Consider the following 19,784-nt stretch of genomic DNA (forward strand, 5'->3'; position numbering starts at 1 on the left):
ACCAGCCAGGGCAAGGCAGTGTCTTTCTCTATAGTCAACTCATGTGTCTCCATCTCTCTAGGTACCTGATTCGGTCTGTGATGATAGGTCGCGGGTACTTTTCCATGCTGAGGGAGGAGAGTACACTGAAAAAGCGGCAACAGAAACTTCAGAAACTAAAAGATGAAGAGGAGCATAGATTCCAACCAGCCAAAAAGATCTCAGATATCCTTTCCAGGGATACTGTTTTGACGTAAGTAGGCAGAGTAGCTGTGGCATGAGTGGTCTTAGGAAGGACCTTGGACAGCGAATGCTGCCTGGCTGGGCTGAGAGATGGCAGCTATCAGAGTGGGGAATCCCTTCTCCAGCAAGTGTCTAATGACTAGTTTAGTCTGGTCCAGCCTATCTTGCCACCCTCACCTTCTGGAATTCAGCGGAATATTTTCTGCTACATGTGTCTGTCCTCACATCCAACACCAAGAGCTACACAGGAAACCTTGCTAGTCCCCAAATGTGCCTCTTTCCCACTCCTTCCGGGCTTGTCCCTGCCTCTAGGCCTTTTCTCATGCTGTTCCTTTGGCCTTCCGTTGCTCTTCCCTGCATCCTTGTCCAGCTAAGGTTCTAATTATCTTTAAAGCCCAGCTTAAATGCTTTCCTCTCCTGTTTTCTTGAATTTCAACCCAAATACCCGCACACCCATTTGGGCTCTGGGTTCCCATATGTGTTTGTATGCCAGTTCACTGTAATCCACATGGATACTGTAGGCCCGTGGCTGGCAAACAGAGCCAAATATCAACAGGACAACGATTGAAATTTCTTTGGAGAGTCAAATTTTTTAAACTTAAACTTATTCTAACACCACTTCTTCAAAATAGACTCGCCCAGGCTGTGGTATTTTGTGGAAGAGCCACACTCAAGGGGCCAAGGAGCCACATGTGGCTCAAGAGCCGCAGTTTGCCGACCACAGCGCTAGGCCTTCATCTGAAACCTTAAGTCCTAGCTCAGTGTCCAGCAGGTGGACAAAAATGGCTTATTTAATAAAGTAGCCCCCACTTGGTGGGGGGGCGGTAAAGGTCTTTCCTCTAGTCAAGAGAGGACCACATTCAGACTAACCCATTATGAAATGTTCATATAACAGCAGCAATTAATAATGATAACAACCACAGCAATAATTATAATGGGTCTACTATATGCTTTATACACAACTTTCTGTTTAAATTTTAAAACAGTCCTATAAACTAGGTGTTATTATTAGCCCTGTTTTAGAGATTAGGAATAAGGCTTAGAGGTGCTCACATAATTCCTCAAGCATCCTGAGTCCCCAACTGAATGATACCCGAATCCGTGGACGGTGCCACTGAGCATGAACAATACTCTGGGATCCTTAGCTCATGCAGACAGAATGGGGCACATGTCAGGGATAGAAAGGAGGTGTTGAGGCAGAGAGAAAGAGAGAGAGAGAGAGAGAGAGAGAGAGAGAGAGAGAGAGAGAGAGAGATGCATTGATGTGAAAATCACCAATTGGTTGCCCTTTGCAGGCACCCTGACCCGAGACCAAACCTGCAAGCTTTTTGGTGCACAAGATGCTGCTCCGACCAACGGAGCTACCCACTGGGGCAGTTCCAAGCTTCTAATCATGGCTCTTGGAAGCCATCCAGGAACCCACCAAGAGTTGCCATATTAGAACAACAGCCAATCCTGTCACCCAGGAAATTCCAAAGAATTTAGGAATTACGTGTCAGAAATCAAGTTCTAAGACCAAATATTAGAACAAAAGATGGTCCTGTTGCTAGGACATTAGCAGGGTTTTACAAGCTCTGTGCCAAAGACCAGAGGAGGAAACCGATACCTACATTTTCCTGTTATTTCACAATGCCCATTCCTCAAGTTTAGGGCATCTGGCAAGAATCCCAGAGGCAGGACTTTTGAGCAGGATCTTCAATGTCAAGTGGGAGTTCGTTGGGTGACAAAAAAAGAGGCGCTGTTAGACACATGCATGTCAGCCCAGGAGAAATTCTTACAGCCAGCTTTTCTGGTTGGGAAGGCCAGGGATGAATGGGAGACTGTGATGGTGCTTTTTGCCTAAAGTCAGAAACATTAAACAGAAACAGAAAAAGCAGGCACATTATGACCTGAGCTTCCTCCATCCAGCCACTCAAGGGGCCTCCATGAAGTGCCCTCATGGAAGCTTGAAGGGGCACGTGATGCAGAGAAGGGCACTCAGTGATTGGGGGTGGGGCCGAGGGGGATACCCTCTCCATGAGGGTCTCAGGAGCTCACAGCAAACTCTGCCTCCCCTGAGCCGATGGTGTCCACGGTCTGCTGCTCCCGGGGCCACCGGCCAGCTGGCTGCCTTTCCTGGAATAAAGAGAAGGAATAAACCCGCTCTCTTTGTGCAGGAGCTGTGCTCAGGTTAACAGGCAAGTGAACGGGCGCTGGGAGGGGTGGCGTCTGTTAAAGATCCTTGGGTAACTGTTAAATTGTTCAGTTGTAACGTTCCCCTTGTTTGGATGGAGTTTTTAGTCCACGGTCACAAAACACCATTCTCCCCTCTCCATTCCGTATTTCTGGATGAGAGACGTGGTTTACTTAAAGTTTAACAGGTTTAAGTATGCATGAGGTTGCTCCGCTTGTAGACACTGGTCTGGTTATGTCTTATCTGGTGAATTCTATGAGCTGTACAAGGCCAATTATTAAAATACTAGAGGCTTGGCCGAAACCGGTTTGGCTCAATGGATAGAGCGTCGGCTTGGGGACTGAAAGGTCCTGGGTTCGATTCCGGTCAAGGGCATGTACCTTGGTTGTGGGCATATCCCCAGTAGGGGGTGTGCAAGAGGCAGCTGATCGATGACTCTCTCTCATCGATGTTTCTAACTCTCTATCTCTCTCCCTTCCTCTCTGTACAAAATCAATAAAATATATTTATAAAATACTAGAGGCTCGGTGTGTGAAATTCCTGCACTGGCGGGGGAGGGGGGGTTCCCTCAGCCTGGCCTGTGCTCTCTCACAGTCCAGGACCCCTTGGGAGATATCTGCATGCCAGCTTGGGGTCGGGGGGGGGGGGGGGGAGTTTGGGCCTAAGCAAGCAATCAGACACCACTCTCACAATCCAGGGCTCTCACAGTCCAAGGCTCTCACAATCCAGGACCCCTCACTCCTTACCACCCACCTGCAGGGGAGGCAGGAGAGGCTTCTACCACTGCTGCTCTGTTTGCCAGCCATGAGCCCAGCTTCTGGCTGAGCTGCACTCCCCCTGTGGGAGCACACTGACCATCAGGGGGCAGCTTCCGTGTTGAGCGTCTGCCTCCTGGTGGTCAGTGCACATCATAGCGACTGGTGGTACTACCATTTGGTCGATTTGCATATTAGGGTTTTTCTATATAGGATAACCAGAAGCTAAACTGCCATTGAATGTAGCCATCGGGAGGCAAGGGTTATGGAATAACATTGATAGGTCATCCTGACCAGTTCAGAGTAGTGGTTAAGAGCACAGGACCTGGTTCAAGTTCTGTCTTCCCTCATATGGCTGTTTAACATGGGCAAATCACTGTGTCTCTCTGAACCTCTTTCTCTTCATCCATGGAAATGATACCAAACTCCCACATTTATTCTGAGGATTAAATGAAATAATGCTTAGCACAGAGTCTGGCGTATGAAAAGTTCCCAGTGATTGTTGGCTCCTATTATTCAATAAAAAGAATTTGATCTCTTTGGGCCTCAATTACTTAAAATCCTCAGATTTATGGCTAAAACTATGTTTTATGTTTTTCTTGATTTTAGAGCGAGAGATTTCAGAGAGAAAGAGAGAGAGAGAAACATCGATTGGCTGCCTACTGCACTTCCCGCTAAGGCTCGAGGCTGCAACCCATGTATATGCCCTGACAAGGATTCAAACCAGAGACCACTCAATGCATAGAACAATGTTTAACCAACTGAGCCGCACCGGCCAGGACCATGGCTAAAAATCTTAATTTCCGGGCACACTTGAAAGCATCTCACATCTAAGAACTATGCTTCTATAATTCTAGTCACAGAAGTATCAGAAGTACAAGTGTTCCGTTTTAAACAAAGTATTTGATCTTGTGTATTATAAAAGCAAAGGGGATTCTTTTTCTCCCTTCTGGATCTAAGACCACAGGATACGTTCTTTCAGACAAACGTTTTCAGGCTGATAAACTATGCAGGGAAAAAGAAAAGCAAGCATGTCCCCAAAGACTTCTGCCGGCCCACATCTTTCCCACTGTGCTCAAGCTCGCTTTTCAGCTGAAAAGACAGGAGGGAGACCAAAAGGTAAAATTTGTCTTATTATCGTGGTTGAGAGAAGATTTAAAGCCAGCAGCTAAGGAGTGTAAAAGATGGGTTAATTTCTGCATGTTCTAAAACACTGGGGTAAGAGTTGAGCCAGTAAGACAGGGCACTGCCATAAAAATGGTGATAGAAAGAGACTTGACTTGGGTGGTAAATATAAAATGACATATTATAGAATTTGTACACCTGAAAACCTATATAATTCTATTAACCAATGTTACCCAATAAATTCAACAAAGAAAGTGTAAAACCTGTCCACTGAAAACTACAAAACATTGAAAGAAATTAACAAAGACCTGAATACATGAGAAGACATATAAAACAAAAACAAAAATAAAGCTAGGCACTGTCAAGGTATTTGCTTGTGGCTTCCTCAGCTCTGACGTTGAATTAAAAGCCCATGGAAATGGAAATCAGGCGACCAAGATTCTGGTCCCATTTTTCAGTTCACTCTGTGACCCCAGGATTGTCCTCAAATCCCCAGAAGAAAAGAAAATTCCTAATATGTGCTCAAACCCACCCCCACCCCCGCTCCCTTAGCCTCCTCTGCCCCCACCATAGGCAATTCTGAAAACAGCAGCCAAAGGGATCTTTCTCAGATGCAGGTCAGAGCATATATTCTCTCAGCTCAAAATCCTTTACATTCATTCAGAGAAAAGGCCAAAGTCCTTGCAATGGTCCCAAGGCCTGTTCTCTCTCCACCGCCCTCTCCCTTCTCTCTCTATTGCTCACTCCACTCCAGCCACACTGGTCTCTACAACCCAGGTGCACCTCAGGACATTTGCACATGTTGCTCCCTCTCTCTAGAATGCCATGCACCCAGACATCTCAATGGCTCACTCCTTTTACGCTCTGCAGATTTTTATCAAATGTCACCTTCTCCATGACACCTTTCCAATCATTCTACTTAAAATTGCAACTCCCAGTGCTCCAGCCCTTACAAACTCCATAGCATTTATCTTGCTCCCCATACCATTTATCACTATCTAGAATAGGGTGGGGAGGCCATGCTGGCCAAATCCAGCCCCCAAGGCTGATTTTGTAAATCAAGTTTTATTGGAACACTGCCTTTACATGTTGTTTACATAACATCATTGGCTGCTTTCATGCCAAAAGTAGTTGTGACATATACCCTATGTCCTACAAAGTCAGAAAGACTTGCCTGGCCCTTTAAGAAAATATATCCAACTGAATACTAGTACACCACACAATTTACCTATTCATCCTGCTAATTGTCTTTGTTCCTCCACTAGACTATGCGCTCCACAAGAGCAGAGATTTTGGTGTGTTTTGTTGTTAATCCTCATGCAAGGATATTTTTCCCATTGATTTTTAGAGAGTGAAAGGGAGGGAAGGAAGAAGACAGACAGAGAAGCATCTTTGTAAGAGAGACATATTGATTGGTTGCCTGCCTCTCTCACATACCCCGACAGCGGCTGGAGATCAAACCTACAATCCAGATAGGTGCCCTTGACTGGGAATCAAACCATGACTCCTTGGTGTGTGGGCTGGCACTCTAACCGCTGAGCCACACCAGCCAGCAGCAGCAGAGGTTTTCCTATGCTCTGTTCACTGACTGCATCTAGAACCCTTATCTCTCAAGCCATAAAGTTGGTGCCCAGTGGTATTTGCCAAATAACCCCTGGCAAAAGGTGTTTAAAACTTCTGCTCACTGTTTCTCTTTCTGCCTGTTCTTCAGCACCTACGAGGATGAGAAGTTGAAGAAGGCAGAGGCTGAACTCATATCCCGCCCATTCACCCCCAAGTACAGCTGCATCATTTCGCCCTTGCTACCAGAGTCCCACGTGTAAGTACAGTTTCACCTCTGGCTCGCCTACCTCGCCAGCTTCTCAAGCGAAACCGAGGTGAAATGATTCACCCGGCTGTCCCTTTGTCGTCCTGAAAGGGACGTGGAGCCGAGAGCCGACAACACTGTTGGCGTATAAAAATAACAGCGAGCAGACACGGGGGTTTAGAGCTAAGTGGCAAATCAGTGGGGACTGAGTCACTCCGTTCCTTACCGAGCCAGACGCTCTAAATGTCAAATAGCTTGCAAAGCCTGATAGAATCTGTCTACAGCCCTCACAGAGCGTGTGCGATCACATCTCGGCCATGGCTCAGGGGACAGGTTTCCCCAAGACTCTCAGAGCTGTCTCCCAGAGAAGCCCTGTGTCTGCTGACCCCAGACGTGAACTCATCATTGCGTGATGTTCCGGGCTAATCAGCCCCCTGAAGAACACTCTGACTTTCCAAAACATTGACATCTTGTTCCCCTTGGGTCTACGTCAAAGAATTTCAACTTTTTCTCTTTAGCACTTTCCAATGGGAAGATTTCAGGCACAGAGGTAGAAGCTTTTGACTTTAGGGCAGGCGGGGTTTCTCAACCCTGGCACTGCTGACATTTTGGGATGAGTAATTCCTCGTTGTGATGGACTGTCCTGTGTATTGTAGGGTGTTTGATGGCATCTACCCCTTAGGGGCCAGCAGCACCCAACCCCCAGTTATGACAACCCAAACTGTCTCCAGATATTGACAAATCTCCCCTGGATGCAAAATCATACGCTCTGCAGGGGCAAAAGAACATGTTTCAATGAATTCTAGACTTCTCTGTCCACCGTTCACTCATTTGTCAAATATTATTAGGCCCCTACGGTACGCACAGTAATAACAGTGCACTGCCTGCTCTGTAGCATTATCTCATCCAGCCCTCTCGTGTAGGTATACTGTTGTCCCCTCTCTGCAGGGAGAAAGCATAAACCCAAGGTCATAGAGCTCAGTGTGTTGCTGTGCTGAGGTTTGAAAGCAAGTCTGCCTGACTTCAGAGCCGAAGCTCTTACTACCACACACTGCACAGAAAGTACATCCCAACACCTTTGAGGAGCTCCCGGTATGTGTACTTGAGAGTAAAAAAATGCAAAAATGAAATCAGAGGATGAGGTGGCAGACAAAAGAAGATAATTAATAAGAGCACTTAGTTCATGTGTGGAAGATACCACCATCATCATCATCACCATTACCACCACTACCATCATCACCATCACTATCATCACCATCACCACCACTACCACCATCATCATCACCATCTCTATCATCATCACCACCACCACTGCCATCATCATCATCACCATCACTATCATCATCACCATTACCACCACTACCACCACCATCATCACCATAACTATCATCATCATCATCACCACAACCACTACCATCATCATCACCATCGCCACCACTACCATGTATTTGGACTCATCCTTACCTTTCCCTAATATTCCAGCTTTTGACACCTCACTCTCCACTTTCCTCCTATGTACTTCCCTCTGGTAGATATTATGATCAGTTTCTAGATAGACTTATTTGTTTGGGGACATTCCAACTGGCAGCTGAAGGCTGATGTTCTTAAAATATCGACAGGCCTTGCAATTTCTCCTAATGTCTCTTGGAAGCCCTTGTGTTTCTGCCTGTCTCTGCCATGGATGAGCCTCTGAAACCAAATGGTGAAGATCAGTGGGTCTCGCTTTCACTTGCATCCCAATCATCTGGGGATGGGAGGTAGGGAGAAGGGGTGGGGGTGGAAAGCCTGGAAGAAATGTATGCCCCACCCTCCATTCATTTGGTCTGAGCAAATTGAGGCTCAAATCAACTGTGGAACTAACTGGAAAGTTTCTTCCTCATCTTCTGTCAATGCCAGGTGGGGAAACCGAAGCTCAGAGAGAGGGAAACCTGCCTAAGTTCTCCCAACAGGTATCCTCATCTCCTAGCTCCTAAGTCAGATCTTTGTATCAGGTTTGTTAGGTGGGCGACTACTATTATAGTCGTTGTCGTCTTCTTCTTCTTCTTCTTCTTCGTCTTCGTCTTCATCTTCGTCTTCTTCTTCTTCTTCTTCTCTTCCTCCTCTTCCTCCTCCTCCTCCTCCTCCTCCTCCTCCATCATCATCATCATCATCATCATCATCATCATCATCATCATCATCATCATCATCATCATCATCATCTGTTATGCCCCAGACCAGGGATCAGCAAACTTTTTCTTAAAGGGAAAGAAAGTAAATAATTTAGCCTTTGCAGAGCAGATGGTCTCTCTTGAAACTATTTAGCGTTGCCATGCAGTATGAAAGCTATAACGAATGGATGTGGCCGTGTTCCAAAAAAGTTTTCTTTGCCAACACAAGCAGCAACACTGGCAGCAGTCTGCCAACTCCTGCCCGGACTGAAGGCTGCACTTTCTTCTCCTTGGCTGCTAAAAGGCTCTGCTCATTTGATGACTATATCAGCATCTATTGCTATGTTATAGACCACATGTGTCAAACACAAGGCCCGCGGGCCAAATCCAGCCCGCCAGGCCTTGCAATGTGGCCCATACCGCGCTGTCATCACTGCACTCCACTGTCAGTTTATGACATTGTCAGTTTATGACTGTTCAGTAAACCATTCGGCCCCCGATTTAGGCTGGATTTTAGATTTTGGCCCCTTCTCTGATTGAGTTCGACACCCCTATTATAGACCCACCTCAGAATGGGTGGCTTAAGACATCAACCACTTGTTACTGCTCATGAGTCTACAAGTTAGCTGGGTGGCTCTTCTGGTCCAAGCCAGCTTGGCTGATCCTGGCTAGGCTGTGTGTGCCCCCTGCAGGAGGTCGGCCCATCTAGGATGGCCTCATTCTCAGGCTGTTGGTGATGGGTTGTTGGCTAGGGTAACAGGAGTGACTGAGCCCCGCGACTCTCATCATCCCAGCTCAGGCTCATTCACATGATGGGCATGAAAGTTCCAAGAACAAGAGCCAAACCATCTAGTCTTTTGAGGCTTAAGCTCAGAATGAACAAAATGATCCTCCCACCGCCTTCACTGGCCACAGCAAGGCATCAGTCCAGCCCAGATACAAGGAATCAGGGAAATACTCCATCTCTCTCTGGGGGAGATGCAAAGCCACATTGCAAAGTGTGCTGATGCCGGGAAGGGTGGTGCATCGAGGCAATCTGTAATCAGTCTGCCAAAGGCAGGGCATGCCGGTCAATTCTCCCATGCTCAGCATGTCAACCGGTGTGGACTGAGCTGCTCAGTCTCTTCAATCCCAATGCAATTGATCCCCAAAGCAGCTAAAAATTCTCAACTACTTTGTGGGGATCAATTCAATCATGTCAATGGAGACTTGATTTTGAGCTTTATTTTTTTAAATATAATTTTATTGATTTCAGAGAGGAAGTGAGAGACAGAGAGAGAGAGAAACATCAATGATGAGAAAGAATCGTTGATTGGCTGCCTCCAGCATGCCCCCCAATGGGGATCAAGCCTGCAACCCAGACATTTACTCTGACCAAGAATCAAACCGTGACCTCCTGGTTGATAGGTTGACACTCAACATTGAGCCATGCTGGCCGGGCTTGACTTTGATCTTGGAAGGGGTGAGAGAGAATAGTCTCCAGGAATGAGAACAGCACTGAGATGACTAGCCTGTCCCTCACAGCCTTTCCTGGAAGTGACTGTGCAGGGAGGGCAGTGCCCGTGACCTGTGTCCAGGTTAGCCCTTGGCAGTCAGCATGGGGGCTGGAAGGCCTTGGCAGGCATCTTCCTTATCTCTCTTACTAAATGGGGAGAACATTGTTTTCTCTTCAGGGATGCTTACACCACACTTATTCTGGCTGGCACGGCAGTTTCAACTAAGTGGGCTCTCCAGGCCTGCTGACCACAGGGTGCCCTCCCGGAGTTCTGAGCACAGGGGTTTTGGAAGCACGCATGTGCACCCTGGTCAGCATTCTCATCTATTACTCCCTGCATTGCACAGGGAGGGACAGGTCAGATGTGCACCTGTGCTTATTACCTGCAGAAATGAATTTGATGCTCACATACCCACAACCCCCTGCGACCAAGCAGACCCCACATCCCCAATGACCTCCCTTAGCTCACCCTGCCCCCGTTCCCCATACCCACCTCACCCACCCCAAAGCCCAAGCCTGCATGGACTCTAAGTTGTACACAGAAGAGGGGGGATCTCCAGGGCCTTTAACGACCTCCTGGGGACACTGTGAGGGTGACGTGTGGTGTTAGGCCCAGGGCCAGCCACACAACACAGCTCGCTGCTTGCTGCTCTTGGTGAAGTGCTAGGCATGGCCCAGCGCCCAGAGCTGCCAACATGTGGTGGGTGCCAAGGTGGTGTAAGGAGGAAGAGAGACAAAGTGGGAAGGGCTGTGGGCTGATGGGTCCTTTAAATTAAGAAAAGGAATAGTAGGTGCTCAGTAAATAATTTGTGGAAGGAAGAAAAGGAGGCAGGAGGGGGCTCCAGAGGAGAAAAAGGAGCTGCTGACTCTGGCTTTCTTCCTAAGGCCTGGTGGACACAGCCACCCCGGTCCCTGGGATGGGGCGTGGGATGCGTGGGGTGCATGGAGGCAGTGCCCCTTCAAGCTGAGTGAAACCATCGCCTCCAAAAGGGATGTCCAGGATGACCCTGGGTCAGCTCGGGACTTGAGCCCAGGCGCGGGCTTCCGCTTCTGCGGTGGGACTCCTTCCTGCCCTTTGAGCAGCAGGTGCAGGGGCCCTGGGGGTATCGATGAAGGCTGGGCACAGTTTCAGAGAAGAGTGATCACACAGTTAATAATGGAGGCAGCGTGCCCATTAGCTTAAGAGGTGAAACCACCGTGAGGGCAGGGGTGCTGGTGAGGACCCCACCTCTTCCCAGGAAAGGTGCAGCAGGTTAGCCCTCTGCTGGCCTCACTCTCAGGTGACCACTGTGTTGGCTTCGTCAGGGCCTCGAACAATCAGAGCTCAGGCCAGGGAAGCACAGTTTCTGGGGTTAAACAGACTCGGGTTTAAATCCTCAACCCTCAAGGTCAAATCCAAGTGTGACCTCAGGCAACTTGCTTTACGTCTCTGAGCCTCAAGGCCCTGGTCCACAAGGAGAACGCCATCGCAGTGCCCTCCCTGTAGATGTTGGGAACGTGAAGTGAGGAGGCCACACCCATCTCTGTCACCAAGAGGTGTGACCAGAGCAAGATGACTGTGCCTCCCGGAGCTGTTTCCTCTTCTCTACCATGTGGATGCTGAGTCACAGCCCCGCAGACTGCTGGGAGAACTACTGACACATGTAAAGGGCCCTGTCAGCGCCTGGCTCGTTGTAACACAAGATGCCCCCCAAAATCAGCAAATACAGGTTGGACAGATTTTAAACAGGATTTAGTTGGATTTTCAAATAATAGTTCAATATATCTTTCTTCAGTATTCAAAGGATTTATACGCTTAAAGCGACGGGCCCAACTGTTAATCTGGGGCTGGGGGAGAAGTATAGTAAATACACTAGTTTCCCTTCAATCCTCTTAGTGTATTTATTGTACTTTTATCCGGTGAACAAGTGGCTACCTGTAGAAGATTAATTCCCTTCAGTCCCTCGTTTGCCAAGTCAGGAACTTCAGCTGCGGGACCCCTTCATCATCTCTCCTTTTCTCACACACTACTCCCTGGTCACTGGCACAGGTTATCTTATGTCAAATCATGGCTCTGCCACCTACTAGCTCAGTGACAGGCACAAGTTCCTTAACTCCTCTGAGCCTCGGGTTCCTCAGCTGTAAAATGGGGCCATTGCAAAGGTTTAGTGAGTTGGTGCATGGGGTTACACATGCAGGAGCAGGACAGCACCGCTAACTGGGAGCCAGCACAGCTTCCGTCTCTGTGGCCACAGTTGTAAAGAATGTTATCTGACGGGATCCCACTGAGCTCCCTCTCTCTGTCTTTGCAGGGAACCCCTCTTCCGCCAGCTGTGCGCCCTCCACTGGCTTCTGGAGGCCCTGACTATCGACCACGCCCACCACACCATGAAGCCTTTGATCACCTGCTGGAACACAAAGTAGGTCTCAGCCTTCCACCTGCTGCAACCAGCAACGGGCTGGGCAGTGGGAGGGAAACACCTGTTTGCTCCTCCCCTCCCTGCATTTGCTGTTTCTCGGTGGGTGGGTTGCTGTAGGATCTTCTTTCCTGTGTGTTCTGGGAGATCCAAACAGGGGTAGGTTGGAGTCCCAGAGCTTACAGCTGTGGGAGATGGCTGGGTGCATCTCCCCAGCTCCACATTTGTGATGTCACACTGGGAGCTTCAAGTCAATCAGGCATGGTGGGAGGACTTACACCCCGGACATTGGACAGCTAGACAGGCACACCACCAGATGCACAGTCAGGCTCTGCTCTCTGCTTCTCTTCTTGGACCATGTCTCCCCAACAATATTTTTTTTATTTGCTCTTTTTTTTTTTCCTCCTCTTCCCTGCCTTTTACTCTTTCCTTTCCCTTTGCCTTTGTATTCCTCCCTTCTCTCAAGTCTCTCTCAAGTCTCTCTCTCTCTCTCTCTCTCTCTCTCTCTCTCTCTCTCTCTCTCTCTCTCTCATATATATATATATATATGTATGTATTAGAGACCCGTTACAGGAATATTCCTGCAAGAATAGGGTTTCCTGTGGCCTGAGCAAGCTTCCCTCCCACCACTGCCAACTCCCCACACTTTCATTGCTATTGCCGCTGCCCCCCCCCTTCACGCTTTCCCTCCCACTGCTGCCGCTGACCTCACCCCGCTTTCTGCTTTCCCTCCCTTTTCCTTGTACACTGTATTCGGTCTTGGCTCAGCACCTCTGTATGCAAATTAACCACCATTTTTGTTGGGCTAATTTGCATACTCACTCTGATTGGCTGGTGGGTATAGGAGAATGATGGTCAACTTGCATGTTTCTTTACAGCAGTGGTTCTCAGTCTATGGGTCGTGACTAGCAGACCACAGGTTGAGAACCACAAAGACCATAAGAAAACACAGATATTTACATTACAATTCATAACAGTAGCAAAATTATAGTCATGAAGTAACAACGAAAATAATTTTATGGTTGGGGGTCACCACAACATGAGGTGGGTTGAGGCATTAGAAAGGTTGAGAACCACTGCTTTAAGAGGATACTTGTATCTATGGTACAAATGGGCCGTAATTTAGATACCCATTTCTCTATTGATGGCTTTCAAATTTTTGCATTTCCAATAGGGCTTCACGGAGCATCCTCATGCACACACTTTAAGCCCTGTTGGCAGTATTTCTGTTGGCTAGATTCTGAGAAATCGAATTTCCGGGTCAAAGCAACATCTAATTTTTTTCACAGTTGACTGCTTAGATTCTAAGAAAAGGGCCCTCGGCCAATGGACTTCTAATAGCATTTCATCTCCCCAAGCAAGCTTCCAGCGGCAACATTTTGCCTCTGACAGCTGAGCGCCCGTTCTCCCAAATTGGGGTGAGAACATAATGCAGAATTGGGGCCAAGGAGACAGAAAGACTGTCTTTCTCTCCTTTGGCTGGCTTTAGGAATGTGCCCAGACCATGACCAAAAGAACTGTTGCCTGTGGTCACCGGGAGAGGTTATGCGGGTTCTACCGTGACTTCTCAGGGCAGAACCTCGGCCACACCTGACAGCAGATTCCCAGAGGAGGCCAGAGCACTCGCTGGGGTTTGTGTTTTCCAGCCAACTACTTGCTCCTGGCGGTGATTTCCGTTTGGGGTCAGTGTATGCAGGTAAAGGGTTAACAACCAGCTCTCCCAGCGGGAGAAGCCATGACTACAGCCAGGCCACGTCCTGGTGGAAATGGTCCCGCTGCGGCTGCGTCCAGGCTAAGCAGCATGATGTCACGGGACTCACAGCTGGAAAGAGGTGCCGGCTCAGAGCTTGTGAGCCCGTGTGGGCCAGCTCCAGCACATCGCTGCTGGAGATTGACTTTTTTTAAATTTAGCAAATCAGTGGAGGGGGGTAGGGAAAAGGGTTAAGTTTCCCTAGAAAGTACCAGAAAGTATCTTTTTCTTTAGCAAGAAAGGCAGAGGGTATCTTTCTTGTCTTTCACACGTAATTCCCACTTGTGATGTTTCACCCTTCTGTCATGAGAATTTCCCCAAATCTCCCATTGCATGTTTTAAAGCCCAGATGGATTAGAGGATAAAGATCAGGACTTTGGCATCAGATGAGCCTGGATGAGCCCAGGCCTGACATGTAATGTGACCTTGGGCAAGTCACTTAACATGCCTGGGCTCTGTTTCTTCATCTACCAAATGGGTTCCTGACCCACAAGAGTTGGAAGGATTAAGAGAAAGCGCATAGAGCACTTAGTCCAGTGTCTGGGAACACAATGAGTGCTCCCCAAAGGACAGCTACTCAAGGTTAAAACCCCGTTTAAAGAGCAGTTAGCTCTGTGATTATCAATGCCACTGAGACTTAAGGCTAGAAAAGAAACAAAACTTTAAGTGTTTTCCAGACTGTCGCTCTTACAAAAAGACAATGTAACAACACACACAATAGCAATTATTACACTGAAGTGGTTTCCTGTTGTTAGGTGCCCCCGCCCCTGAAAAGCCTCATTTCCCTCAGCCCTGCTGTTTTCAGGCACCGCTGGAAGAGGAGACACATCCCTGCTCTCTGGATTCTGTGCTAGGGGAGGTGGGAGGGACCACAGATAAACATGTGATAATCAGGATTCTTTGGGATATTCAGTGTCATGAAGAAATCGAGAGGGTGATGTGACAGTGACGAAGGGGTGGGGTGACTCACTCAAGAAGTGACATTTGAGTGACCTCTGCCCTCCTCTCTGCACGGCTCTAATCTCATTTCTCCAGTCCTTTACCCGAGTAGCATCTCTACAGGAGTGGGGGGCATGGCAGGGTGATCAGCATGCAACCCTCACTCAGGAGGCAGGACAAGGCGACCTGGGTGGTGATCCCAAGAACTTTGACCTCTTCCTGGTGCCAAATCAGCAGTTACCTCCTCTCTCCACTGGGTCATGCGCACATGGCGCCTCCTAAACCAGACAACAGGCTTCCCATCAGAGAAGAAGGTGAAACTTGGTTCAGAAAGAGAGTGAAGTATCTGAGAAAAATTACTCTGATGGCCACTGTGGACAGACATCTTCAAGTAAACATTAGGAACAAATGTGCTGGAAAGAGATGGGACAGAGCTCGGTGCCCCCATCCCTGGATTCCCAGCAAATAGGAGCTCCCAGCAAGTGTCAGCAGGTGGAAGTTATGGTCCAGAAATCACAGCCACCTCACCCCGTGGATCGGCCTTGGTGTCTCATTCCTTACCCCACAACCCCTCCTCCAAGCCACAGAAGATCTCTGTTGAAAAGGGGATGTTGCTCTTAAGATTTAACTGTATTCAGTTCTCTGTGCAAGGAACCTCACCAAGTTCTTAGCAAGCATCATCACCACATAGCTAATACCATCCCATCCTACAGATGAGGAAACTGAGGCTCAGAAAGGCTTAATAACTTACACTAACACACGTCTAGGAAGCAGTGGGGGCAGCCAGTCTGCCCAATTCTTAAACTGCCAAGATACACCACTCTACTGGTCCTGACACTCGGAGAAACTTGCCTGAGGTCACAGACAGTGAATCAGGGACATCAATTATGTAAGCAGGGTTAAGCTGCCATATTGAACAACCCTAAAATCTCGGTGGTATCACACAACACAAGTCTATTCCTTGCTCACCCTACATGCCATCAACCCGGGGCTCTCTGCTCATTAGAGTCGCTCAAAGGCCCAGGCTGGTAGGAGCTCCATCTCAATACAAGCTCCCGCCATCCACACAGCAGAAAAGGGGCTCCGCCCCGAGGCCAGCACCCTAAACACCACAGGTCACTTTCATGCAAAGCAAGTCACGGTGTGACACCTGACTTCTAGGAGCCTGAAGACCTGGGACCATTTGGTGAACCACATAATGATCAACCCACCAAGCTACCGGAAGGGGCACCAATGGCCTTGCCCTTTTCCGAAAGGTGTGCAGTCAGCCCACTGTGGATGACAAAGCTCAGATGGTTCATTTCTTTTCCTCCCCCTACTGGTCTTCCCTTTTGGTTTATTTGCTTCTGAAAATGAAGCAGAGAGACTGATTCTGTCTAACCAGGCCCTTTCTTCATCAGTGGCTTTGCCAGAGCAGGTACAGGGCTTTAAGCTCTCTGGGGAGCTAGCTGCCTGTTAGCTCACTTAGCCCGCTGCCTGAAGTTGCAATAGATTTCGGGTCGTCTTGGAAGTGGGTGTTAACAGAAAGCCTCCCATCTTCCCCAATCGGCCTGAATATTTAAACTTTTGAAAGCTTGGCTTGGACCAGATTTAATTTTAAAAGCAGAAGGGGTTGCTTTTGAACTTCAAGAAGGCTGGAGGCACAGCAGGGGCTGTGTTAGCAAAGGGAAAAGGCAAAAAGCCCTGTGGAAAGAAATGCTGCAAAGAGGGAGCGCTAATGCTTCTAGTTGATGAGCCTCAAATCAGATTTCAGAAGTGCCACGAGTGTAAATACTGTTTATAGGACTGAAGCATGGCTGCTCCTTTCTCTGGCTGGATTTTAAATATTCCCTAATTTGATTACTCAGGGGAGAGGCAGGCAGAACCATGTTAAATGAGCTTTACTGTTAATTATTCAGAGGGCTTTTTATTGAGTAATCAAACATAAAGTCTTACAAAAAGCTTGAGGCACAGTCTCACCCTCCTCCCCAGCCATGTTCTACCTTGGTGTCTGGTCACATTTCATGCATCGAAGCAGTGAGCTGGCAGGTGCCTAGCCAGGTCCTGCCAGTGAGGAGTGCACCCCCCGCCCTTTGGGCTGGTGAAGGCCTTTGGTTCTCCCCGATGCCATGAGAAGCCAGTCCTAAGTAAGGTTGGTCTTGATCACCTTTGTCTCCTAGATCTGAGCATCTCCCCTACCACTGGCACTCTGCAGCCCTTGATAACTCTAGACCCCATCAGTGCCTCTCCCCATCAAACTGGTCTGACCATCTCATTCCCTCAAGGCCCTCGTCTACGCCAGGCGACAGCCAGCCAAATGACTGAAAGGATCCCAGCCATCTAAAGTCCTTCCTGCAGAGAAAAGGGGAATAAAGAAAGAGATGGGTGGGTGGGTTGATGGATGGATGGATGGGTGGATGGGATGAATGGAATGAAAGGAATGGATGGACTGCATGGATTTGGTGAAATGGATTGAATGGTCTGGGTGGATGGATTGGAGGGAGGGAGAGAGGAAGGGAGGGATTGAATGGATTGGGTGGAATGGACTGGATCTGTGGTCGGCAAACTTTGGCTCCTTGAGTGTGGCTCTTCCACAAAATATCATGGCCTGGGCGAGTCTATTTTGAAGAAGTGGTGTTAGAAGAAGTTTAGGTTTAAAAAATTTGGCTCTCAAAATAAATTTCTATTGTTGTTCTGTGGATATTTGGCTCTGTTGACTAATGAATTTGCCGACCACTGGATTAGATTAACTGGATGGATGGATTAGATGAATGGGATGGATTGGATGGATTGGGTAAATGAATAGAATAAGCAATAGTCTCCCTAATCTTGATTTTCACTCGCAAGACCCAGTCATGGAGAACTGTAACCTCCCACTTCTTCACAAGTACAGGATGGGGGCGGGGGGGGGGGGGGTGTTAATAACAAGACCAGCCACCATTCATCATCTGTTTATTGAATTTCTTAAAATAACTCATAGTAAACAGAAACTCTGGAACTGAAAAACTCACTAACCTGTTCCTGTTTCTCACTCAGGGACCCAGGTGGAAGCAAGAGCACAATAAAGAAAATCACTAAGGACAAGTCCATGGGACAGCGGTGGGAGCACTTCCTCTCGGCACCCAAGGTAACAGACAGCGCGGGCGACTCTGCCATCTGGTGACCAGCCCCCACTTGTGCTGGAGGCATTCTCTCCAGCCTTTTCTCTCACTGGGTTCTTCTTTTCTAGCTCGTTCTCTGAGTGAAGGAGAGTCAGACCACATTCTCTTAGATAAGTCATCTGGAGGTTATAGGAGAAATGACATTTGGCTGGACACCATATCACAGAGACAGGAGGGGTGGCCATGGCACTGCTCAATAGGATGTCACCAGAAGGAAATGGATTCACTCAATAATAGAGAGAGAGAGAGAGAGAGAGAGAGAGAGAGAGAGAGAGAGAGAGAGGGAGAGAGAATATAAGTGAACGATTCAACAGACAGGGCTTTCTATACACTAGAACATGTGCTTATTAAGGAAATATCAAGAAGTCTATTCTTTTCACCAAAAGACATTCTTAACCTAAAAAAATCTTAAAAAATTCATCTACTCAACAAAGCACCAAAATAATAATAATGACCGATGATATTAGGTATGTAAAGGTCGTTGAGAGAGCATACAACTAGAGTGTTTGCTGAACCTTTCCTTTTACCTGCAAAATGGGTATGATGCTCACCCCTGTCTCTTTCATATTAGTAAAGGATCCCAGGAAACAATACACACACTCACTTTGAAAATGTTCAAGTGCCACCTCAGCTGGTTTGGCTCAGCGAATGGAGCGCGGGCCTGTGGACTGAAGGTCCCAGGTTCAATTCCTGTCAAGGGCACATGCCGGGTGGTGGACTCTATCCCCAGTGGGGGCATGCTGAAGGCAGACAGTCAATGATTCTCTCTCATGTTTGATGTTTCTGTCTCTCTCTCCTTCTCCCTTCCTGTCTGAAATCAATTTTAAAATTTTTTTATATGTTCAAGGGCTGAGCTTATTGTGGCTATGCATCTTTTAGAAGCCACTTTTTAACGTCATTGCAGTGGACCAGGTTCTGTGCTAAGGAAGCTAGTCTGTGCTCTTAATAATCCCATGAGGCACTATTCTGATTCCAGATGGAAGAGGAGAAAACGGGCTCAGAGAGGTTAAGTGACTTGCATGAGGTCACACAGCTAGGTAATGGCAGAGCCAAGAGTTAATCCTAGCCTGTTTATTAACCACTGCTTATGAAACACTGAGTCTATGAACGCATGTTCTCCACGGTATCGTGATTATAATTGGCCCTCATAAAGAGCCTCGACATTTTCTTGCTCTTTCATCAGGGTGCTCATAGCTCTGAGAAGTCAGGATGCTGGTTTTTATCACAGAAAGTTGCTATGGAGATAGCGTGTGCATCTGTCTCCAGCGCTACACAGAAAAAGCAGCAGGAGCCACAAACCTTTAAAATATATATATATCCTTTGGGAATATACACAAGGGAAATGGGAGGAGAGAGTGAATCACCACATGTGAGGCCTCACAGAATTGAATTCCCCGGGGCAAGTCTGTGGGTCAAGCTCTGGGCCACAGCGTGGTCCACTCTGGGGGTGGGGGGACATAATTAGGAATCAGGAGACCTCGCTCCACCTCCGGGACTCCGCTCACTGAGTGGTACTGGACTTGTCCTTTCATCTCTCCTGACCCGCTTTCTCCGCCTGTCTGATGAGCACTGTGCAAGAGAGGCGCTAGGCAACTCACTCAGCAAGACAGACTCCTCTCTCTGCGTGGAGCTTAGAGGTGCCGAGGCAGTGTGCGTGAGAGCCTGGCAAGCTAAGTGAATAAAAAACCATCAGGCTGAGTAAGCCCTGGTGGGGGCGAGGTCTGTGGCAAGCAGGAAGCCGCTGGCCCAGAGTCAGGGAGAACCTCCGCTCCCCAGGAGCTCATTTTGTCATGTGAGGATGGGACTGAGGGCTTAGCATTTTTAAGAGACCAATA

General features: G+C 48.0%; 1 protein-coding gene across 1 annotated transcript in view; it reads left to right on the plus strand.

The window, feature by feature from the left end:
• The window catches only part of CCDC60 (coiled-coil domain containing 60), a 94,875-nt gene that overhangs the window by 60,422 nt on the left and 14,669 nt on the right, over nucleotides 1-19,784 (plus strand). Inside the window, exons 3-5 of the mRNA XM_084868322.1 lie at nucleotides 5,987-6,094; nucleotides 12,016-12,123; nucleotides 17,825-17,915. Of these exons, the coding sequence (XP_084724448.1) occupies nucleotides 5,987-6,094; nucleotides 12,016-12,123; nucleotides 17,825-17,915 (307 nt within the window). The remainder of the gene's footprint in view (nucleotides 1-5,986; nucleotides 6,095-12,015; nucleotides 12,124-17,824; nucleotides 17,916-19,784) is intronic.

Source organism: Pipistrellus hanaki, assembly GCF_964339955.1.
Source record: "Pipistrellus hanaki genome assembly, chromosome: 19".
NCBI lineage: Eukaryota > Metazoa > Chordata > Mammalia > Chiroptera > Vespertilionidae > Pipistrellus > Pipistrellus hanaki.